We start from the raw sequence: 25535 nt of genomic DNA, 5'->3' as shown, positions 1-25535 counted from the left end.
GTCACTCCACTTTTGTCTGTAGGAAAACACACACATAAACATTTGATTTTCAAATCGGAAAACTACATACACACACACACACACACACACACACACACACACACACACAGATACACACATACAGCTCAGATAAAAAAGTCTCTAACTTTATTTCTCTTGCCTATAGTTTAAAATGCATTATGTGTAGAGGAAGAGGGAAATCTTAAATCTGAAAGGTCATAGCATGAGATGAATTGTGACTCCTTATTTCTATAACCCAGATGGGGTTCTAGCTCTATAAGCCAATTCCATCCCTGCCAGTACTCTGATTTTTACTCTCCCCTCCTCATCCCATAAGACTGCCAGAAAGGTCTGTGAGTGCAGAATTAGTGCAACTAAACTGCTTTAAGGCAGTGCTTAGTGAATTTTGACATAATATGTAATTTCAACTATAGGCTAATTATACATTTCTTTTTAATTAGAACTCTAGAGGAAATATATATATATATATATATATATATATATATATATATATATACACACACACACACACACACACACACACACACACACACATGCTTTTTTTCTTTATGTTTCCGTGTACCAAAAATATGCTTTAAAAAGCGCCATCTGAATGTAGTTTTTTCTTCAAGGAAACAACAAGAATAGAATTACATGTGTCATTTTTAAGGGCCTTTTTGTTCCAACTCAAGAAAATATCTTATTTTCAAGAGCCTGCATACATCTAAGCTCTTATCAAGTAAGTAAATAATTTCTAAAATTCCATTTTGGATTTATCTGTATCCATCATTGCCTCACAAGTGAAAATCCTAGAAATGGACAAAAATTTTCTTTCTAAGTAGATTCTTTCAAATGCATCAATCCTAGGCAACCAGCTCTTTTCCAATCAAGATTAAAAAATAAAAATATTTAGTAAGTAATCTAATTTACTTTATTTCAAATAACTAGGCTTCAAATATATTTAAAAATGTTATTTATCTCTCTGTGTGTCTCTATCTCTAGTTCTGTCTCTTGCATATGAAAAGAGAATAGAGAAAGAACCTAAATTGGGAGAAATAGTAAAATAGTAAATTGGTTCTACACACAAGTACAGATAGATAATTGCTTAAAAAAATCTTTCTCCCAAGGTTCTTCAAATTGAAGTTTGAACTTTTTCTCACTGAACCCATATCATTTATCTGTGGAATGTAATCCAATGGGGTTTTGAAGGCATTTTATTTTGAGTAAAAATAATGTCATGCCTAAACTAGTAAAGCAGCTTTAACTATTGACTTAAAAATGCATGACTGCAAATGTATTACTGTTATTTCTTGTAAGCATGCTTTTATAACTCCCCTCCTTTAGGCAGGGAAAGCCCTTGAACTGGCAGCAAAATGTGCCTCTGAGGTAGTAGTTAAAAGGCCAATAGTTATTATATAAGTTTGTACAGAGGAAAATGAAGGCAGAAGTAGATGACAGGATTTTATTTGGTCAAAGTCAGAGGGCAGCAGAGTTCACATCACTGCATACCTCTTAGATGCCAAATGCCTTTTAGGCTTTGCAGATGCAAAGGTGGGTAAAGTCCAATCACCTCTATCAGAGAGCTTGTTGCGTTCCAGCTGGGGAGGAGACAAAGGCTCTTGAATAAGTAGCTATAGTACAATGCAATTCTTGCTGGACAGATATTTAAATAGTGTGCTCCGAGAGCAAGGGAAGCCCCGGAAGCTTTGAGTAGTGAAGAAACAAGATCACATTAGTCTTTTAAGAAAATGACTGGGTAGCCATGTTAGAAGGTCTGGAGTCTGGAAGGAAATGCCCGTAAGCCCTGTTATAATCTAACAACATTTGAGAGTAATGATGAGGAACTCCATTATGGCAGGGGGAGTAAGGAAGATGAGAACCTTAACTTAGGAGGTACTTCCAAGAAAGTGAATTAATGACAATTAGTTATACGTGGTGAGAGACAGAAGCTAAGCTATTGGTGATTGGCATTTTTCAGGCCTGTCTTAGGTCCCCTTCTCTTTCCATGTCAATGCCACATATATGCATCTAACTATCACATATGCACTCTATTTCCTCTTCTACACAAATGAATTATAAGTAGATTTCTCCAGCCATCTGCTTAGAACTCCAGATCTATAAATTCAGCTCACTGTTTGAAATGTCTTCTTAGGTATATTAGTTGTACCTCAGACTCAGATGTCCAAAATCAACCCCAATTTGATTCTCTTACAGGATTCAATCTCAGTAAATGACATTTCCACCATGCCAGAAACCCATAAGGTGTCCTTGGTACTTTCATTTTTTTTCTCACCCTCATATCTAATATCACTCAAAATCCTTAGATTTTATTTCATAAGTATCATTTGAATCTGTCCATTATCTCCAGTCTCCTTGCTATTGTTCCACCCCAAATTACTGTCATCTCTGGCCTGGATATCTACAATAGCCTCCAAAATGCTCCTCCCACACCCATCCATACTCACTCTCCCTACTACTGTGGAAATGAACTTTCAGAAACATAAATCTCTTCATGGTATCTCTTTCTGTTGAAAACTGTTTGAGTGCTTTCCAGTGTTCTTAGGCTGAAAGAACAAAATCCTCAATGTGGCCTAAAATGGGTCTTAACATCTTCTCCTGCTCTCTGTGCCACATTGTGTTCTGACCTCAGCTTTCCATAGGAGTGCCTTTCCTGACATCCTTAACTGGGTCGGAGGCCCATACATAATTCTCATAGCACTATGTAGTCTCTATTTACCCCTTAGCACAGGTGCAATTTTGTATTTATTTTTGTATTAGCTCATAATTGTTTTTCTGACTAGATGGTTGTCAGGTTTGATCAAATAATTGAATCGCTACCCCTCACCTGGAAACTGACCTTTAGGCCACTTCACAATGGACATTTCCTTTTGCTTAGACCACATTCCATTATCTCTCCCCTCTGGACCTTCCTAGGATCTGGACCTGCCAGAGAATTCTCCACCCAGAAAAATCCCATCTAGAGTCCATTAAAAAACTCTGACTCCCCATCTTTGGGTGCTGATGCCATTTTGGGGCTCAGCCCATCTGATTTGCAATAAATTTATAATCCCTCACCACTTTGGCCTTGTGCATTCCTCCTTCAGCGACCCTAACAATTGTAAATGCCATGATGCAGGGCTAGGTCTTTATGATCACCACTGAATTCTTTAACACACAGCCTGGTACATATTAGGTGCTCAATAAATGCTTGAGTAAAAACATACTAAGTGAACAAGTCCATGGTTTCTAATGAGGAAGAACAAGGAGATGGATGAAGTCGTTGATCAAAGTTGAGAAGAGAGTTGGACAATGTGAAAAGTTGGGCAGATGAATTCAGTTTGGGACATGGTTAGACTGTATTTTCAGATATCTATAGAATACCCAGGTAGGTGGTGGAATATACTAGGTACAAAATACTTTTCAGAGAAAAGTTGAAACTGGGAGTCATTGTGTACATGTACTTGAAACTTTGCAGTGCTAAGAGGGCAGGTACAGAGAAAAATTGCAAGCTCAAATGCCTCCCGGGACCACCCAGAAAAGGTATGAGTGAAATAATGAAGTAAGAGACAAGTGGCTGTAGGTGTGAACTGGAGGATGTATGCTCTGCTGTAAGGTATGCAGAATCAGATTAAAACAAAACATTCTAGCAGCAAAACAAAACACTTCTGCAAATTCCATTCAGCCCTTGGGAGAGCTGATTGACACCATGGTGAATGAAGAAAAACAAAGTCAAAGATAAAGCCTAGGTATATAGAGGAGCAGTTTGTGAAGGAGAAAAAGAAATAATGATCATAGAAGAGAGACTGGTGGAGGGTAATCTCTTGGAAGCCAAGATGGGGAACTCTTTAAGGAAAAAGGGGTGAATCAACAGTGTTAATGCTTCTGAAGAGTTCAGTACAATGAGGATTAAAATTAGGCCACTGGATTTGGCCGTTAGGATTCAGCAAAAGCAGTTTCATGCTAAACTCAAGCTAAAATCTAGTTTTCAGCTCTTGAGCCAGGTTGACTTTGGCACTTTTTCTACAAATCCAGTTACCAAAAAGCACTGTTTCTGGTCTTATTTTACTCAAGTCCCTTTTGCTAAACTTAAATATTTCACATTCTCATTTTTAAAAAATGTATTTTTATTTATTTCAGAGAGGAAGAGAGAGGGAGAGATAGAAACATCAATGATGATAGAATCATTGATCGGCTGCCTCCTGCATGTCCCCTACTGAGGATCAAACCTGCAACCCAGGCATGTGCCCTTGACTGGAATCAAACCTGGGACCCTTCAGTCTGAAGGCTGATGCTCTATTCACTGAGCCAAACTAGCTAGGGCTTCACATTCTCCTTTAATGTTATTCTTAAAATAAAATTTAAAATACAACTAAAATAAAATCAAAGCAATTGTTATTTTGAATATGCTTCATATTATTATAATTTGAATATCCAATAACCTGGAGTGGTACATAGAATAGTTATTATCTCCTTTTTATAGGTAAGAGTAAAAAGCTCAGGGAGTTCATGGATTTATCAAGGATCACACAACCAGTTAAATGCTCCAACCACAATTAGCTCCAATCTGGGCTCCTCCCATATTGCTGATCTGGAACCTTCCTGGTTAGTCTACTTGGTGGTATGCTATTACCAATATCAACCAAGCATACCTCTACCAAAGGAAACACCCACCTCCCCTCCCCACAAGCCAACACTACAGACAGAGCAAGCCCAGCAGACCATGGTTCAGAAGTTCAACTTCCCACCTGGAAAAAGTCATGCTGCTTGTTGGAGCTCTGAATGTTGGGACCTTCTTCAGACTACAGGAGATAGGCTGACTGCTTTTTTATTATCTGCTCCTGCAAGTAAGTAGTTTCTATGGTTATGTCTTTAATGGAAGCTGAACCTCATCTCTAGTGAGAAAGCCCTTCTTTTAGATATACGATTTGAGTGGTTGGGAAGCGGGATCTGCTTGGTACCTGCTACATGGAATCACTATGCCCTTGTCTGCAACTTGGCAATCTCATTCTGGCAGGTCAGATGTCAGGATCACTGAATGTCTACCTAGAGGTCTCAGGACTTTTTATTGACACAAAACTAATGGCATATGATTACCTCTTAACATTTTGCCTGGTAGCCTCAAAATACAGTTTCTGAAAAAAAATGCTGCCAAACCAATGTTATTTAGTCTAAAGTAAACCCCAGGAATATCAGAAGTGCTTGATTTTATGTATAAGTGATATTGATAGCACTACTAGCTTATTTATTGAGTGAGTGAGTGAGTGAGTGAGAACAGTGTGCCAGGGCTTTTATAAAGATCACCTGTGAGTTAATAGCACCCCTTCAAGGTAGGCCACCTCCAGTCAATACTTGCCTCATGTCACAGAGCTGTTAAGTGACAGACTGGATCTGAATTACAGTCCATCGTGCTCTGCAGCCCACTCTCCCTCCACATAGTAGGCTTCAGGAACAAATTAGGATAAGTAATGCTGAAAAAGGGAGCAGGTTCACTAACATTATTTTACTACATAATAGTGTCAATGCCCAAAATTCAGGAAAAAAAAAAAAAGCCAGGCAGATGTGTCCACACTCTCTGACTCATGAGAAACATCAATTTCCTCACCGATTTCTGCCTCCACTGCCTGCCATGTTTGTTGTGTACCATCTGGAAACTTCCAGAACCAGTTTCCAAGTCACCTGTCTGAATTGCTGACACCACATAACTCTGGCTTACAGACTTTCAATTTCTTTTCCCAACTCCCAATTTCCTTTCTTAAGGAAGGGTCAGAGTAGTGCATATTAACATATTTTATCTTTTCCATACTAGAGGTTTTCATGTTGAAAATTCTAGTACAGACTCTGGTTACATGCTGTCTTTTTTAAAAGAATATCTGCTTAACTTTAATCCATTACTTAAAATCTGGAATACACCAAACCCAATTGTTATATAGAATCACCGAGGGAGAGTTTAATGGAAAAGCAAGGCAGCAAATTAGTACCATATGATTAGCTTGACTAATACTAAGTTTGTTTATTCAAGGCCCCTCGGAAGAATGGACTGTGTTTTTAAGATATGACTTGTTTTCAATACCTGTACAGAGACTTGTCGCTACTGAACTGGACATTTAATTTTCCACTTATTCATTTCCCCCTTACAGATAGCTCTTTGGCTATTTAGTATGTGCATAATGCAGGGAAAAATAATGATAAGAAAAGGGACACAGAGAATATCATAATTAAACCATGCATTTGCAAAATACACTCAGTATACCCAAAACATCCTGATTGCTATAATCAGGTAGATTAAATTTTCAGCAAATGTCTTTTTAAACAGAGGTTTATTTAAAGTCATAAGCAGAGAGGCAGCTTTCAGAATCATCTTATAACACAAAATTAACTAAATTTACCTTTGATTAGTTTTTAAATCACATATAAAGAGAAGTCAAAATGTAAAATCAATAGATTTGTGAAACATTAGGCCATCTTTCCTGACCTTATAGGACAGGTTTATTTTTCCTCATATGAATTCTCAGTAACATAGGCCTACGAGTGTACCACTGGCAAAGGCAGTAACTTACTGCCTCCAGATATGGTTTAAACTTTTATTTTATGGTTGCGAGATTAAAGTTCTGAGCAAATACAGTTGCAAGGGTCAATGAAAGTAAAACATCTATGTGAGAGAATGCTGTGACCACAAGTTAAAAAAAAAATTCACTGTTTTTATAAAGAAAAAAACATTGGCAAAAGAGTTAGAAATGATGATCAAAAGGGATTTAAAGCCAATTACCGTAGAGAAAAACCCAAGCTATGAAATAGAGTTCAGGACTTCAAATCCTCTTACTCTCCCTTTTTCTACTTTATGATGTTGGAAGTTTATATGCAAAATATTTCTCTCTGACCCCCATCTAATGGGCTGGTTGAGAGTGCCAGTGATACTGCTGATGTACTGAATGGTGACCTGCAGAGAATAAGCACAGACAAGGAAACCAATTTCATAGCAGCAAACAAACAAAAAAATTTACTAGAGAAGTAAAGCTTAATATAGCTTTCTCCTCTGGAGAGCTCTGCCTGATTGTGGACAGAGCTCAAAACCAGGTTTCAAAAGCATCACAAACTAGTTCCATTATAAGAGCTCTGCCCAAGATACCTTCAATAAATGGAAAACGCCTTTGGTAATGAGAAGATAGTGATGCAAATACTCCTCCAGGAATTGGGGACACAGGTTTTACAAAACCCATGTCCTCAAGAGCTGTGTTCCTCAAACACACTCACTCCACTTCCAAAGATGAAAATAAGGACCCTTCCTTTCCTACAGAAATATTAATTGAGAAAACTGCTTTATGCAGTGCTGCTCCATCCTGCCACTTCCTGTCCCTCATCACCAATGCCAGTGCCCAGAGATGAAACCTGCCTCCTGCTCCAGGAGGGGGGAGGGGCAGGAGGGGGACAGAGGCCACAGTCAGGGGGGGACCTGAGTGGCATCTGGGCAGGGCAGGTGCTAAGAGGGTTTTTGCCATTTGGGAGGATGATATCATGAAATTAATGTCTTTAAGAAAGAAATTCTGCCTCAAACCACTTCCTCTCCAGTGATTTTCTTGAAGTCCTTTCTTATATAATTCTAGTTTTTTGACAAAGGACACTGACTCTTTTGATCTAGTAATTTAAGAGTAATTTATTGTAAAGTGGTAATTGATTAAGATTCAAGAGTAGATAAAGCTCTCAAACTCAAGCGCTATCTCTCTCTCTCTCTCTCTCTCTCTCTCTCTCTCTCTCTCTCTCTCTCTCACACACACACACACACACACACACACACACACCGAGGAACTTGGCTCACAACTGAGTATTCCTGACTCAGGCCTTCAAGATAGAACCTATGGGGCCGTGACAGAGGAGGCCTCACCAAACTTCTGATCCCTGTATCCTTCTGCTCCCCGCAGAAGTAAGTCTTAAAATGTAAGTTCCCTGATGTCAAATTGTGTTGGTTTAAATTCATAGAGAGCTATAACTGATTGATCGATCTGAAGAACCTTCTAAAGTAGGAGGAAGTTGGAAATGCCATGTTACTTCATTTGGCCAAGGGTAATCCTAAATATCTTTAAAAATTCTATTTTTGTTCTGTGGTGATTATGATGAATGACCCATCACCATGGGGGCAAAGAGGTACCTGTTATAAGCAGAAAACGGGGGCTTTTATGAGATGCAAAATCTCTTTGCTTGTTATGATCATGCATGTTTTCAATCTAGCATGCAATCCAGGAATGAGCTTTCTTTTTGTTTAGTAATAAAATGCCTAACCACATCCTAAAGAAGAGGTTGATTTGCTGGCAATGAAGATGGCAATTGTGGATACAGACGAAAGGCATGGAGAGTCAAGTTTTATTTCCTCAGAAGTCATTTTCTGGCCCTCCAGGGCATTGGGCAATAAATTATCCCAGCTGCCTTCCTTTCACAACTCCTTTAATCCTCTTAGGCCAGGTTTTTCAAGGATCCTGTTTTCTTCCCTCCCTCATTTCAAAATCTGTCCCCTTCCCCAGTGGGATGAGTTCCTGCTATGCCTGGATGAGATTCCAGGTCATTGTCAAGGTCAGATGGGTTAGAAGATTGGCTCTTCCTTAAAAGGCAGTGTGCTCTTGCCTCCACATAGCCAAAGTGAAAGGTGATCCTGGGTCAGAGAAAGTCCAACTATCCCTCCCTCACTCTTTGTACACTCTTTTCTCCCCAGGGGCTAAAGCCCAGTGCAGTTCAGGTCAGATCAGTACATAACACATAGGGAACATTTTCTCTTGCTGCTTTCTCTGGTCCAATTTCCCTCTTGCTGACCTGGCTGTTTGGCTCTGAAAGGTCTAAATCTCAATGGAGCATATATGGTCCATTGGCTAACCTAGTAGTCAGCAAAGTGGCCTATGGGCCAAATCCAGACCTCTGCCTGTTTTTTTTTTTTAAGTAGAATTTTATTGGAATCCCATCTTGCCCATTAATTTATATATTGCCTCTGGCTGCTTTTGTGCTACAATGGCAGAGTTAAGTAGTTGTGACAGAGACCATATGGTTTGTCAGCAAAGCCAAACATATTTACTAACTGGTCCTTCATAGAGAAAATTTGCCAACCCTTGGTCCAGATCACTGTAAAATGGACCTGAAATATTCAATGTTTGGTTACATACAACTGAAACATTCCTAACTAATAGACTGAGGTTTCAGCATAAAACAGAGCAGAAATTATTTGGGACAATCTAGATTAGATTAAGGAGGAAATGGGTGTCCTAACAGTCCAGACCAACTCATTCAATTTATATATATTGGGGTTTTGAACCAATGCACATTTAATTATACAATACGAGAGGCCCAGGACACATGAAATCATGCGTGAGTAGCTCGCCATCGCGAGCCACCATGCAAACTGCCAGCCCCTCCAGGCCGCACAAGCCGCGAGCCCCACGGCCCCACCACGCTGTGCGAGCCCCTAGCCCTGTCCTGCAAGCTGTGAGCCCGGCCCCGCTGCCCCACCGAGAGCAGCTCGAGGGCGGGGGGAGGGGAGGAGGGACCGAGAGGTGCTCCATGCACCTCCTGGTGACTGATCGTTTGGTCATTACAGCGTTATGGTCACTGGCTTTTTATAATATAGATTACTTCTCAATTTGCCATTGTTTCTCTCAGGACATGAGAGTCAGGGTTTGGCAAAACTGGCAGTGGAGAAGGCTGGCTAAGTATCATAGAATGTTCCAGCACTTCCAGAGATTTCCAAACAAATAGTTTTCAGAATCCTCAGTTAAGAAACTGATGGGCGCCATCTTGGTTCCTCTATCCTTAGTCGCTCTGAAAATTTGTACATGAGGGGTCTACCTCAGGATCAAAATATTCTTGGATTCCTAAGCAAAATGCCATTTAATAGTACCCAATCTTACATTTTCCTCTCTGTGTAAAATAATTATATTTTTATGTTTTGCAAATGTGCACATTTCATAAACACTCTATCAGAGTGGGCATTCTAATGTGGTTTCTGCTTTCATGGAAGTTACTCTGTAACCCAAAGAAATAGATAAGTAAATAAAAAACACATTCCATTTTGTACTGCAAAGGAAACTATCAACAAGATGAAAAGGGAACTGACTAAATGGAGTAAAGTATTTGAAATCATATATATAATAACATATATCCAAAATATATAAAGAACTCATACAACCCAAAAGCAAAAAAAAAAAAAAAACACCCAACAAATAATCCAATTTAAAAATGGGCAGATAGCCCATCTAGTGTAGCTCAGTGGTTGAGCATCAACCTATGAATCAGGAGTTCACAGCTCAATTCCCAGTCAGGGTACATGACTAAGTTGTATGCTCAATCACCAGTGTGTATGTATATGTGGGGAGAGGTGTAGGAGGCAGCTGATCAATGATTCTCTCTCATCATTGATGTTTCTGTCTCTTTCTCCCTCTCCCTTCCTCTCTGAAATCAATAAAAATATATTTTTAAAAAGAAAAAGAAAAATGGGCAGATAATTGGAATAGACATTTCTCCAAAGAAGACATACAGATGGCCAGCAGGTACATGAAAAGGTGCTCACCATCACCAGCCATCAGGGAAATACAAATCAAAACCAGAATGAGATATCACCTCTCACCTGTTAGAATGCCATTATCAGAAAGAAAAACAAGTGTTGGTAAGGATATGGATAAAATGGAACTCTTGTTCACTGTTGGTGGGATTGAAAATTGGTGCAGCCATGGAAAACGGTATGAAGGTTCCTTAAAGAATTAAAAATAGGCCTACCATACATATAACCCAGCAATTATGCTCTGGGTATTTATCCAAAATAATGACAACACTAACTCAAAAAGGTATATGCACTCCCATTCATTGCAGCTTTATTTACAACTAGAGGCCCAGTGCACGAAATTCATGCACGGGGGTGGGGCCCTCAGCCCAGCCTGCACCCTCTCCAATCTGGGACCCCGGTGTTATCGGGCCTAAACGGGCAGTTGGACATCCCTCTCACAATCCAGGACTGCTGGCTCCCAACTGCTCACCTGCCTGCCTTCCTGATTGCCCCTAACCGCTTCTGCCTGCCAGCCAGATCACCCCCTAACCACTCCCCTGCCAGCCTGATTGATGCCTAACTGCTCCCCTGCCAGCCTGTTTGCCCCTAACTGCCCTCCCCTGCAGGCCTGGTCACCCCTAACTGCCCTCCCCTGCAGGCCAGGTCCCTCCAACTGCTCTCCCCTGCAGGCCCGGTCATCCCCAACTTCCCTCCTCTGCCAGCCTGGTCTCTCCCAACTGCCCTCCCCAGCTGGCCATCTTGTGGCAGCCATCTTGTGTCCACATGGGGGCAGCCATCTTGTGTTGGAGTGATGGTCAATTTGCATATTACTCTTTTATTAGATAGGATAGTCTTGGATTCCTCCCTTGCAGCCATGGCGGCTTCCTCAATCCTGCATCAGCAGCCCTGGCTCTGTCCCGAAGGACATCCGGTCCGGTCTAATTAGCATATTACACTTTTATTATTATAGATTATGTTGTATACCTGAAACTAAGATAATGTAATGTGTTAATTATATCTAAAAAAAAAATCCACATTCCAAATAGTTACTTCAGCTACATCTCTGGAGAGTGATAACTAAGTGTTGAGGAAGTTGCAATGAGGCAGGTGGCCAATTTGAATAGAATTGTTAGGCAAAGTTACACCGAGGAGCTCAGGTTAGTACAAACCTTTTAAACACGTGTTTTCATGGAGAATAAGGGAAGAGTATTCCAGCTTTTGGACACTTACTAATGGCTGTTATGGTCAATAATGAAGATAATGATGGTTGGAAGCCATTTGCCAAGACTTGGAAGAAGTATGAGGTTTCATTTATAAATGCCAAACTTAAATGAGGACAACAATTTTCCAGTTTATAAAATCTTTCACTTATCCACCAGGAAACATGATAAAATATATAGAATTGCAGTTTCCATGGGCCTTTAACACTTCTTTCTGGCTTAAGTATTTGTGTCTCCATAAGAATGAAAAACTATTGCAATGAAAAACAAAATAGAATTTCAAAGCCATCGTTAAGGATAACACCTGCAACCTGGTTAGATTGCAATACTCAGCCCATAGGAATAGTCACATGACTGCTAATGTCAGTAGGTATCAGCAGAATGCATCCCTGTAACAGCTGATTTACATTATAGCCCTAGTTCAGAGATAGAACATCTGAAAACAGGTTTATAGTTCAGTCTATTAATTCTACAGAAAGATTTGGAATAAAAGATCTTTGAAGGGAAATGAGGATCAATATAAAGATAATTGCTTGGCTTCCAGAAAAACTCTACAGTATGGGCAAAGGATGCATGGTATGGCTCAGAGGTGGGACTCAGAATCTGTGAGAGAATGTTTCTTTGTTCTATCTCACTGATCATATAATTTATGAATGGAAATCCTTAGATATATAATCTGATTCAATCTCTCATCTTATAATGAGAAATGTGCTGATGTCCATTCAAGTACTGGCTGGGCAAAATGCAGTGTCTAGTGATATGAAGGATGCAAGTGGACACAACAATGAATTGGATATGGACCTTATCTATCTTCAGAGAGTTCACAGCATAATAATGGAACAAAGATATATATCTACTAGAGGCCCAGTGCATGATATTCATGCACTTGGTGGGCAGGGGGGAGGGGGGTCCCTCAGCCCGGCCCGCGCCCTTTCACAATCTGGGAGCCCTCAGGCGATGTCTTACTGATGGCTTAGGTTTGCTCACTCCAGGGTGTGGGCCTAAGCTGGCAGTCAGACATCCTTAGCACTGCTGCAGAGGTGGGAGATGCTTCCACCACCACCGCTACTTTAGCCAGCCGTCTGCCTGACCACCAGGGGTCAGCTCCTTCATTGAGCATCTGCCTCCTGGTGGTCAGTGCACATCATAGCAACTGGTCGTTCTGTCATTCGGTCGATTTGCATATTTCCCTTTTGTTATATAGGATATCTATATCTATATCTATATCTATATATCTACATCTACATCTACATTTACATCCTATATAATAAAGAGGTATATGCAAATTGACCATCTTTCCAACACACAAGATGGCTGCCCCCATGTGGTCAAAGATGGCCACTCCCATGTGGACACAAGATGGCCGCCACAAGATGGCTGGCATGGGTGGGCAGTTGGGGGCAACCAGGCCTGCAGGGGAGGGCAGTTGGGGCAACCAGGCCTGCAGGGGAGGGCAGTTAGGGGTGACCAGGCTGGCAAGGGAGGGCAGTTGGGGGTGACCAGGCCAGCAGGGGAGGGAAATTAGGGGTGACTGGGCCAGCAGGGGAGGGCAGTTGGGGGCAACCAGACCTGCAGGGGAGGAGAGTTAGGGGTGACCAGGCCTGCAGGAGAGGGCAGTTGGGGGCAACCAGGCCAGCAGGGGAGGGCAATTGGGGGGGGGGGGGGACCAGGCTGGCAAAGGAGGGCAGTTAGGGGCAACCAGGCCTGCAGGGGAGGGCAGTTGGGGGTGACCAGGCTGGCAGGGGAGGGCAGTTAGAGGCTACCAGGCTGGCAAAGGAGGGCAGTTAGGGGTGACCGGGCCAGCAGGCGAGGGCAGTTAGGGGTGACCAGGCCAGCAGGGGAGGGTAGGTAGGGGCATCAGGCTAGCAGGGGAGCAGTTAGGCGTCAATCAGGCTGGCAGGGGAGTGGTTAGGGGGTAATCAGGCAGGCAGTCAGGTGAGCGGTTTGGAGCCAGCAGTCCTGGATTGTGAGAGGGATGTACGACTGCCTGTTTAGGCCCGATCCCACCTCTCGAGGGGTCCCAGGCTGGGCTGAGGGACACCCCCCCACCCCCCTACCCTGAATATATAGAATTTTGTGCACTGGGCCTCTAGTCTATATATATTACAAAGGAGAAAATATGCACTTGCATTTGAAGATCTCAGGTTTAGATTCAGTGCTATAAGCATTCAGGGGAAGGACATCTTCCTTCTTTTGGAAGGTGGGATTGCAGCAAGAAAGGTTTAGTGAAAAGTTCTCAGCTTAAATTAGGAAGTAAAAACCTGGAACAGGACTAGACACTGCTGGAGACACAGTGACAAAAAAGATAGTCCATGTCTTCATAAAAAATTAGGGGTGTGGAGAGTAAAGATTTAAAAAAAAATAGAATTGAAGAAAGGAGAGTGGATTAGTTGAGCTCTTGATGTACCTCTTCCTGTTGCATTAAAATACAGAGAGGAGGTAAACAAAGAGGCTCTGCATGAGAACACACAGGAAACCTGAACACAGAGTCCTCTCCTACAAAACTCACTATCCATAGCATATGATTCTAGTATTCTGGGACTTCGAGCCTAAACACACACTTGGAGAGTGTAGGGAAGCAAGGGGCACATTCTGGTTTTTATTCCCAAATGGTAGAATAAAAGTGTCAGGTGGTTCTCCTCTATTTTGGGAAAATAGCTTCACTGTGACACTGTGATCTCTGACCTTTGGGAGATGTTTACCAGATTACTTGAGAAATTTCTTCTTGTGTTTCTTTTAACAGAGAATTCAAATGATCTGAATTTGGTGATATTGTCCTTGATACTGTGCTGGTTCAGCCCACTAGGGAAACGGACCCAGTCAGGAGGGGAAAAAGTAATCATCATGTGAATATTTTTCTACTGGTTATTTGTGTCAATGGAGCGGAAATAACTCATAAGGGCATTTTTTATTTATTTTTTTAGAATGCTGGAATGAGATGAAAATGCAATGGCATTTTTATGTGATCTTATAATAATTTTTGTCATTATTGGTTATATCATGTGCTACATTAGTTATGCTTTGTGAAAAATAGATTATTCTCTAATATAATATATTATTTAAGAGACCCAGATCTTGTATTCACTTTCATAAACATATACAGTAATTCATTCTACCTAGAGAATTATTATAGAATCTTCTCTATATTCTCATAGCCTACTTCCCCCCTGCTCTTGCAAAGTTTTTTTTAAAAAATACCCTGTACTAAGTAGGTCATGATTCTTCAGTCTTTCCTGTGGGAAAAGGAAGAATAATGTGGTGCAAATTTTTCCCACCTGAGGCATAGTTAAGACAACATGCTTCGTCAAGTTACCAATGTACCAAGGAAAGGTGCAATGCCAGAACAGTATATAGTATCATTGTTAGGTGCTCTGGCTCAGTAAAGACCAAGTCCACATTGTGACACAAGGGAGCACCTACTTCATAGGGTTGTTGCAAAGATTAAATGACATATTAACTATAAAGCACTTAGCATAATACCTGGCATATAGAAAGCATTCGTAATTATTATCTCTTCCTCTAAGAAGACTAATACCTGAACTTCAGATTGCAGCCTTCCCTCAGTGGACACCAACAGAGCTTCCACATAACCTCTCCTTACTCCAAGTATCTCCAAGTTGTCATGCAATGTGAGCCGAAGAGTATCTACATGGGGCATTCATTCAAATTTACACAGCAAGCTTTCCTCTGTGAATTTGGAATTTATCTTGGGAGATTTATCAGGCATGTGAAAGGGAAATGTCCCCTAAATGAGCTAGAGAAAGCAATGAAAAACAAAGAAAGAAGGCCAAACATGTCAGGATCTGGTCTATTTTTTCCATCACCATGTGCTGTTCTCATTAATGGGAGTTTCTCACACACCCATAAAGGGAACAGCAAAGCGCGTTTTGTTATATAGCATTAAGTCTCATCCAGACATTTCAGGGATGTATTAAGCCATAAATTTTCTCCAGACCATAATCATCTTTGGGAGATTAAGTACTCATGACCTAAAATATTTTTGACCTTTGAAATATTATCAAGATCTTTAAAATCTTTTTTCCCAATAACAAGGCAAATTTACGAAATGTACTTTGTCATGTGAAAATTGAAATTGAAAACTTCTTTCCAATTATATACCAAAAAAAACACTTTTATTTTCTCGTTGGTCAGATCGTTAGCCTAGATAATAGATGAGAGGTAGACAATGGCACATGGGCCACGTCCAGCCCACTGCCTATTTTTGTAAATAAAGTTTTATTGGGTTGCACCTAAGCTTAGTTACTTACATATTGTGGCTACTTTCACTTTAACTCGCAGAATAGGTGGATCATTGCAATAGAAATTCTGTGGCCACAAAAAACTAAAGTATTTACTATCTTGCCTTTATAAAAGAAGTTTGTCAAGCCCCAATCTAGATCATTCTCTTGTGTAGAAGGAATGAATTCTGCTTGAATAATAGATGCCTATCAGACAATTTAAAATTTTTCCATGTTATCAAATTCAGACACTTTACTGATTGGAATGGAAATGAGGACTTGGAGATAGAAATAGTAAGTTGGGAGTTAGGAGTGAGTCATTCATTCATTCATTCATTCATTCATTCCACATAACATACCACCACTACTGCGGTAAATACTGGCACTAGAGTGTGAACAAAATAGGTAAAGCTTCTGGCCTTAGGGAGGGTAAAGTTGATGAGAGAGACAAATAGTAAGCACTTCATTAATTCATGTACTCACTCATTCAGTATCTGTTATGCATCAGGAAATATCTTAGGTACTGGGTATATCCAATTAACCACACAAACCATATACTCTCTAATGAGACAGAGAGATAATAAATAAGTATATGTGAAAATAGTAGGTATTGGTAAGTGCTGTGATGAGAATACTAATTAAATCATATGAGATTGAGGGTTTTTTTTTAATAAGTCAAAAATGGTTCAATATTGGCAATTGTACATGGTTCAACCTATCAGGGATATATGCTAGAGAGTGGCTTTTCAATGACTTTAAATTGTGGGGTCTGGGACAACTTCACCAAGAAGGTGAATCTGAGTTAAGAGTTGTATGACAAGCAGCATCCTGCCCTGCCAATAGCAGATTTCCAGGTAGGGAGAGGAGTAGCTTGTGCAAATATCCTAAGTCCAAAATAAGCTTGACTTGTCTGAGGAAGAGACAGAAGACCAGAGTGGCTGAAGCAACATGGTCTGTGGGGAGAGAGGGAGGAGATATGGCTGGAGGGGTAGTCAGGGCTAAGTCAGATGGAGGTTAGAATAAGGATTCTGGCTTTTATTTGAATAGTAATGGGAGGCTTTTAAATAGAAAAGCCACACCATATTATTTATGTCTTTTGAAGTTTTTTTTCATTCCTCTTGTGTGGAAAATAGACTGAGAGCAAGAACTGAAGCAGGGAGATGTGTTGGGAAGTCGTATAGAGATGATAGCAAGGAAAGGTGGAGAAAGTGAAGAGTCTGTAGATGTTTATGAGATGAAATCAACAGGAGATGGTGACAGTGTAGATGTAATTAAGCGAGAAAGTAGGGGCTTATGGAGGATGCCTTGCTTTCCAATTTGAGTACCTGGCTAGATAGCTGTGTGACTCATTAGCTTGTGAGCACCAGAAAGGAATCAGGTCTTGGGGGTGATTATATATATATAGTTTACAGCCTGTTGAGCTCCAGTCATCTTTAAGACATACCATTGGCTGCGCTGAGAAGTCTGGGAACTCAGAGGAGAAGCCTGGGTTGAGCTGTCTTAAATTATGGGAGGAGAGATGGAAAGGGAAGGGAAGGTGAATAAAATCCCTCAGCCAACATGATGGAGTTCAAGGGAAGGGTATAGCGACAACTTGTTCCGTTAATGAATTCTGTGATCTCATCTAGTCTGTGCTCAATGCCTTCATCTCTTAATGGTAGAGTTAAACTAGATTTGGGGTTTTCTAGACTCTTTCAAAGAGGTGATGCAGGGGCTGGAAGTGTATAGCAAAGGCTAGGTATTCAGAGGTTCACCCCCCCGTTAACTCTCCCTCATTGTCAACTATTTTCCCCTCAAGTAATACCCATAAACATTCAGTCTTGTATTAATCATATTGCCAGGGTGTTTTTCTTTTAATTATTTTAATATGAGGTCTAAATTGTCATTTCCTGTTTCTTCTGTGCACTAAGAATACTTTTTATTGATTTAGCTGATTTTGAATGTTTTCTTTGAGCGAAATTTTTGTGTTTGTCCTTTCTCAATGGTCAAGAGGGGAGTCTTACTGTTGAAAATTATTGGCATGTTTTCAGATGGAAGTTAGATTTCTTTAATGCCCCTTAGCATAGACATTACATTAAAACAGCCAATAGCATGATTCACTGCCTTGATTTTTCCATTTGACAAAATATACCTAGAATGATATATACAGTTCTTAAGAAAGGTTTATGACCTGAACTTGTATCCCAGCAGCAGATCATATCTTAAAACACTAAATTATGGTGTCAGCAGATTTAAAAAGTTGTTCCTTACGATCACTTTTCAAGAGCAACAGGTTTGGCAGAATTCCAGGCTGCATACCTGGAGGCAACGTCGGAAAACATTCCAGGTTTGAAACCTTTCCACTGTCATAAATTAAGCATTCTGCTCATTTATTAATCAGACAAGGGCAGTAACAGTGCTCCTTTTCCTGACCGGAATGGGGTCTCTCCCCTCTGGGATGTCTAAAGCATTTTATTGATGTAAGTCATATCACATACAATCCTGGATGGCATAAGCACACACATCTTCATTCTCCTGCTAGTTGTCCCATTTATAAGGCCATGTTATATCTTTGATTCTCTCACATATGATGGCAGAGACTCATTGTCAGTGACTGACTGGTTAGCTAAAAAAAGTCCTCGTTGTAAACCATGAAGGAATATAAAATGCAATTCATAAACACTATCCCCTTTACAATTCCCTACTTCAGGAAAGCATTACACACAGTTAAAAGGATGATAAAATTATGCTTGCCAAGAAGAGGTGAAGACAATGAGCCTGGCGTACCCAAAGTGGTCAATGTAAAACTTTATATCTTTGCCAGGTCTTGCCAATCCAAGTTTGGGAAGCTTTACTTACTGTAGCCATAAAGTAAATTTTACTTATGTTTGGGACACATTAGGGAAAAGGCAATGTTATGACTGATTTTTAAATGGGTTAAGACTTGGGGTCATCATCCAAAAAGGACTTTTAAGGGCCACATCATCAAAAGTTGTATTGTCCCACACATTCTTAAAGCTAGGGCCTACCTTATCCACTTGTGCAATAATATTAATAAGGTAATCACCAAAAATGATTTTTAAAAAGCATTGTTAAGAAATATTTTAATTTTAGAAATAGACTACTAATCCAGTTAAAGAAAAGAAGAATGTAATTCATTTTAATAGCAGTATTATGAAAACATTTATAGAAGTATTTTACCATCTCTCAATTTCAAATAAAATTTAAACCTATAAACAGAAAAAAAAAATCACTGAAAGACCCATAAAACTGTGCCATTTCACCTAGAAATCCTTGGAATTATTTAATGAAAGCAAAAATCTATATGCATAAAGATGTTCACTGAGTTGTTGTTAATACAAATCAAGGACTGGAGCCAATCGAAATTTTCAACAAATGATAATTTAGTAAATAATGTACGCCAACATTATGGTGCTTTATTTAGCCATTAAAATCATGGTTATGAATGGTAAACAGAAACATGAAAATATGTTTGATATTTACCTGGAAAAACTAAGCAGATTAAAAATGGCACATACAATATGATCTACAACACAAATATACATAAAGTTCTAGAAAGCAAGAAAATCATTAAGATGGATATTGGGTATTTTTTTCTATTTGCTCTTTTGTATAATATTGTTGCTTTTTTTAAACAAAAGTAGACAAACAAAAAGGCAGACTTCATGAGAGGGAAATAAAAAATAGCTAAGTAATCCTATATAATAAAAACCTAATATACAAATTGTCTCCTCAGGTGGTCATTTGACCCGGAGACCGGGAGTTCAACTGCTCGCTATGACATGCGCTGACCACCAGGGGTCAGTGTGGAACATGGCGGGCGTCGGGGACGTGGCAGCGGGCGGCAGTGGAGGCGCTGCCTGCCCCAATGGGCCTTGAGGAGAGCGGGACTGTGGTGGGATGTTGGAGCAGGTGAGCGGGCAGCACCAGGCCAAGCTGTTGCGAGCGGGGTCTCAATTGCTGTGCCCATCTCCCCACATATGGTGACCAGTGGCGGCAGTGGGTGGGGCCACTGCCCAGCTCCCAGGTGCTGAGGGAGCTGGGTGGGATCTCCACAGGCTACCCCTAGGGACCCCACCTGTGCACAAATTCGTGCACAGGGCCTCTGGTACAAGATTAATGTCAGGAAAAAGAGATCCCAGACAGACACATACTTCTAATTCTAAATTTAGTTCCAATGGAACCGTGTTTTGGGGTAGATATTTAGAACAATTTGATATTTTATAGAATCACTTTTAATAAAAATCCCTTAATTTAATTTTTTATATATTAAAACTTGTCAGAAGTGTTTTTTTGCTGGGAAATACCATTTGGTGTTATGCTAAACCTTTGAATTCATTGTGAACTCTATCAAAAGAGTAGGCTGAGACTTGGGTGGAGAGAATACATGAATTTGCTGCTTTGAGTTCCTTGGTTTTAATTTTCCTGGGCCACTGAGCGATGCCAAGGTCAGAGTTCACATTTTTAGGAGCATTCAGAGAAAGAACTCATTTTATAAATTCTACTCATTCAGTTTTAAGGTCAGCTGAGTTTTTCTAGCTTTTCCAAATTTGTCCTGGGGAGAAGGAGAGGACATAGGAGGAACATATTTCCACAGATTGTAAAAAGAAGAGCAGGAATAAATAATGCTTTCTGGAAAGAGTTTGCTTTTCTTTCTTTCTTTCTTTTTTTTTTTTAATCTGAAGTCCCCAAAAGTTTGCTGCATCCCATCCACTCTCATCTCTTCAGGGCCCCATGAAACACAATAATAAATATGAGAACAGGTTCCTGGGACTGAGCTGGTGTCAGAAATCATTTCAGTAAGACTGCGCACACGCTCATTAAAATGCACCGCATTCCCCGGAGTGAGACTGAGGACTTCTCACGCCTCGCTTTACACAACTGCTGGGGTTGTGGCCCTGAGGAAAAGGAGTGTTCCTCCACGCAGATCTGGTTGTCACTGAAAGCCACCACAGGCATTTCGCTTCTCATCCAGCGCTCCTTAATTGGGGTGGGGGTGGGGAGGAACTTGGCCCTGAACTGAAGCAGCGATGAGAGAGAAAGAAAGCAGGCCTACCTTAAAACTTTCCAGTCTTTGAGTGGATCCAAGTCAGAGATTAAGGAAACCATTGTCTAAGAGGCAGCTGAAGGCGAATCCAATCCGAGAGGAGGGGAGAGGGGGTGGGTGCAGGGGAAGAAACCAGCCAGCCTGCTTCTTGGCTCAGGCCAGAGCCATGGGGCGCCCAGCACAGCTCTTCTTACTTCTAGGATTGATAAGCGCTTGTCCTGGCTTTTCTCCACCCCCCAAATCAATCTTGTGCTATATTCCTTCCCAGCCCCGGCTCATTTCTCCACACCACCGTTTAAAGCTCTTGTAATCTGCTCCAACTGATCAAATTTGACCTTTTTGTAGCCCACTTTATTCCAAGCACAGCTCTCCGTTAAATCTCTCTTTATTAACACCGTCCTCCTTGGCTTTCTTTTGGAACAAACACAGATCAAGCCTGAAGCCTCCAGACTTTACCCGCAATCATTTACAGATTACTGCAAGCTGCAGCCCTCTCCTCCTTTGGGGCATTGTTGCTGCCTCAGAGATTTTGCTTTCAGATTCCTGTCAGAAGACTGGTTAGGTTTCTTTCTTCGTGTGTGAGTGTGTGTGAGTGTGTGTGTGTGTGTGTGTGTGTGTGTGTGTGTGTGTGGTTCTGGGACACCAGCTTTGGGCTTAGAGCTTCCCTGAGAAGCTGTAACTACATGACTGTTAGGATTTGTTTTTTAAAAATAATTTGGAACGGGGCTGCTAACAAGCTAGAATTGACTGTGTTTTCTGGCAGAGATTTTGCTCCACTGCTTTTCTCCCCTCCTCTTTTTCTTGTGTTTTAAAATAACATGAAGGGGGGAGGGTGTAGAATCTAAACATTAAGAAAAAAGGGCGTGGCTTTTTCTCCTTCAACCTGTGTATCTTTTGCCCTTTATTTAAAACGGAGCCAAAACCGGTTTGGCTCAGTGGATAGAGCGTCGGCCTGCGGACTGAAGGGTCCCGGGTTCGATTCCGGTCAAGGGCATGTACCTTGGTTGCGGGCACATCCCCAGTGGGGGTTATGCAGGAGGCGGCTGATCGATGTTTCTCTATCATCAATGTTTCTAGCTCTGTATCCCTCTCTCTTCCTCTCTGTAAAAAATCAATAAAATATATTAAAAAAAATAAAATAAAACGGAACATCCTTTGGGGAATCATCTGAAACGGTTCATAGCAGATATTTTTAAAATATCAAGAGCAGGACTGTTTGTCCTCAGTGCCCACAGTGCTGCCGGTGCTGATGTAGATCCTTCCTGAGTGTCTGGGTTTCTTATGCTTTCCAGGGCCCTGCCTAAGACTCCTCAGCCCAGGTGACGCTTCCCCCTGTCCTCACAGGACTCTGGAATTTGAAGACCGTGAAATCAACTAGTCCAGGCACGGACAGACCTTGGTTTCTCAGGTCAAGATTTTCATTACATGTGCATGCCACAGGTGCTGTACTTGGTCTGGTCGTCTGTCTTGGTAACTGATTCCTCTTTTTCTCACACTGACTTTGAAATGAATTTTTAAGATTACCGCCATACAAGGAGAGTCAGCTTTACTGGCCTAACACAACAATTATGATTTACCTGGACACACGGACCAGGGAAAGGCACTGATCTTTGCTTCTCTTGGTTACAAAGATTCTAGCGAGTGTTGGGGGTGTTCAGGACACCCTTGTACTAACCGCATCTTTGCCTCAGAGAAGAGTAAAGATTTGAAGAGAATATGGTGTGATTCAATGTTCTGTAATGACCTTACTGATTAAAATCGTCAGCTGGGAAGAAGGGTTCCAAGTTTTTGCCTTCAGGCAGAACCTATCAAGTAAGAGAATCTGTTCCTTCCATAGGCAAAGAGGTGGTGACAGCTTCGGGAAACATGCCGCTTTTATTGCCAGGAAGCTCTTCTAGTCAATTCCAAATGCCCCTCACAGCATTTTAAATCCAGTCCCTATTTCCTTATTAGCCTTTTCTATAAGAACCCTATCCTTAAAGTATGCAGCAAATCCTCAGTTTAGATGTTTTCTCTTATACAGCCATAGTTACTTTCCTTAATGGCCATAAATTACTCTTCAGAAATGAAACTATTTTTATGCTAAAATTAAAGAGAATTTCGTACCTTTTACAAAAACCATTGCCTTTCTGGGGCTTCTTGCTTCTTTCCCGGCTGTCTTTGCTGTCCCACTGTGGATCTTGGGCCACAGTGTAACAATGTGTAAACATTTACATAATGCGTCTAATCCCCAAGTACTTCACCGACTGTGGGTGATAATAACAGCATTTGTGCAGAGTGTACCTCCAAAGGGTTCTGAAAGCTTAGATAATGAATAAAATGTTTCTCCCTTTAAAATGTTCACAAGAGAAAAACAACAAATTATAATGCAATAGTTTCTGTTACTATAATGACATCATCCTTATATCATTAACCACCACACCCCTGAGCCCACATCTGGGAAAGGAAGGGGATATGTCTTTAACCCTTGGAGTTCAGGGTTAATGGACGAAAGGGGGAGGGACTTAGCTTGCAGCCAAAGGACAAAAGGACAAAAGCATGCTCATAAATTATGAAATACTGCTTCGAAGCAGTAGGCCTTCCAAAAACTTTTTAAAGGCAGTAGAAACTTTCCCTTGAATAAAAAATCTTGTACCAAGTCCAAGAACCGAAACAAATAATAGTGAAAGTTTATTACCAGGTACTAGGCACTGTTCTAATTTCTTTGGGTGTGTTAACTGTTTCAGTCCTAGTAACTAACTTGTTAATGAGGTGCGTTACCAGGAGCACCCCCATTTTGTTAACACACATTAGGACCTTTGCACATGTAGAAGAAAGCAGCTGGTCTGAGCTAGTCATGCGCAGGGTGTATGTGGGTCCTAAAAGGTCTGTCTCTGGGACCCCACTGGAGCTACCACTGCAGAAATATTGAAGCAGCGTGAGTGTGTCTGTTTGGGGGTAGGACTGGGGTTGGGATCAGGTTAAGGGTGAGTAAGAGGGATTGCATGAATCTTGTGCTTTCACTCCTAAGGAGGACACACTTTGAAATCCACTTCCTAAAAGTACTTGATGTGACAGAGTTAAATGATCTTTTAAAGGTTGTATTAAATGGGCTGAATATTTTGCTCTTCTCTTTCTTAATTTTGAAGATCAAAGTGTTTTCTTCACATGATGTAGATTAATTCCATGCTTTATATCTTGCAGATTTCCTTTTCCTGTTCCCCTAAGCATTCCCTGATTCTGAACAGCTTCAGATCAAATAGATCCATTTCTTACCAAGAAAAAGACAACCACTCACCTTCAACTATGAGGGTGATTACTAAAAACAAACAAACAAACAAACAAACAAACAAAATACTGCCCTGTCCAAAACAAGGCCAACTATTCATCTGTAACTCAGGAAAAGCAGTAATAAACTTTCTATACATAAAACTCAAAGGTTAGGACTAACCTTCAGAATCATGGGCTAAAAATATATAATTTTCCTCTATGTTGTGATATGAATTACAAGATTTCATTTCATTTGTCTTCTTTTTCTTACATTTTGATAAATTTACCCCTTTAAAAATCTAATTTTGTTGTTGCTTATAATGGCTCAATACTTGGCTTTCCTGAATGGTCCCAATGTGTTAAAAAAAAAAAAGAATTAATCAATTTAAAGCAACATTCATGATTGTCCTACTATTACTATCAGCAAGACTTATAATTCTCCTTTTCATATAAATAAAATCTATGATACCCTTCCTTCTCCTCAAATACAGAATCCAAAAGAAAAATCCAAATCCAAACCAAAAGCAACCCCACTATTTATACCTCTTTCATCCAAACAAACAACACCCCAAGCCTTGAGCCACAAAGCCTATGAGCCTGTGAATTCCACATGTATTGAGATTAGAGTCACCAGGAAGCAAATTGAAATGCAGAATCTCAGTGAGGAGACACCAGCAGGAGCCAAGGCATCTGCATTTCCTAGCAGACCCAGGCGCTCACGGAACACTCTGGGAAATGCTAAGATAGAGCTAGCAAGCAGAAAATCTACCCTGGTCATGCAGCATCCCAGGTGGGTTTTCATATGGTTGTGGGCAATGTCATTGGAGTCAGAGGTGTGGATCTGTGGGAACTCATCTTATAGGATACAAAGGAGCAAGAAGCACCTGGAGGTGTGAATTAGCCGAAGAAAGAAGGAAAACTATTGGATTCTGTTGGACTAACTATTAAATAGAGCTTCAGAAAGAGAGGTATGATGTCTCAGGAAATTTCTCTCCCATAAAATGTCTAACTTTCTGATCATCAGGAATAAAAAAAAAAAAGCAACTTTCCTATGGAAAATGTTTCTCTATGTCCTATTTTCATTTTCTCTCTCTTCATCTCCAATTTCTGATTCTTAGGAATCTCATTAAGCTAAGTGTTTCATTTTCTGTGCCCAACTCAGTTACTTCCTGATAAAATTTCCCCTCCTGCTTGTTCCAGATTTTTCTTTTTCTTACTTGCCAGCTTGTAACCTTTTTCTCAAGTGGATAGGGTCTCTCTCTCCC

General features: G+C 40.6%; 1 protein-coding gene across 11 annotated transcripts in view; it reads right to left on the bottom strand.

Annotated features, from left to right (window-relative positions):
- Positions 1-23191, bottom strand: part of CELF2 (CUGBP Elav-like family member 2) — a 546733-nt gene extending 523542 nt beyond the window's left edge. For 5 of the 11 annotated variants that reach the window (XM_079768811.1, XM_079768803.1, XM_079768810.1 and 2 more), the window contains exon 1: positions 21031-21098. In XM_079768811.1, coding sequence (XP_079624937.1) covers positions 21031-21083 — 53 coding nt within the window. In that variant the 5' untranslated portion in view covers positions 21084-21098. Of the gene's footprint in view, positions 1-21030; positions 21099-23127 lie in introns of those variants that run through there. The other 6 variants (XM_079768800.1, XM_079768802.1, XM_079768808.1 and 3 more) reach the window with 4 other exon arrangements.
- Between the last annotated feature and the right edge of the window lie 2344 nt (positions 23192-25535).

The sequence above is a fragment of the Cnephaeus nilssonii genome (assembly GCF_951640355.1).
Source record: "Cnephaeus nilssonii genome assembly, chromosome: 1".
NCBI classification, from domain to species: Eukaryota; Metazoa; Chordata; class Mammalia; order Chiroptera; family Vespertilionidae; genus Cnephaeus; species Cnephaeus nilssonii.
Note: the sequence above shows the minus strand (reverse complement) of the source record. Positions and strands in the feature narration are given on the sequence as shown.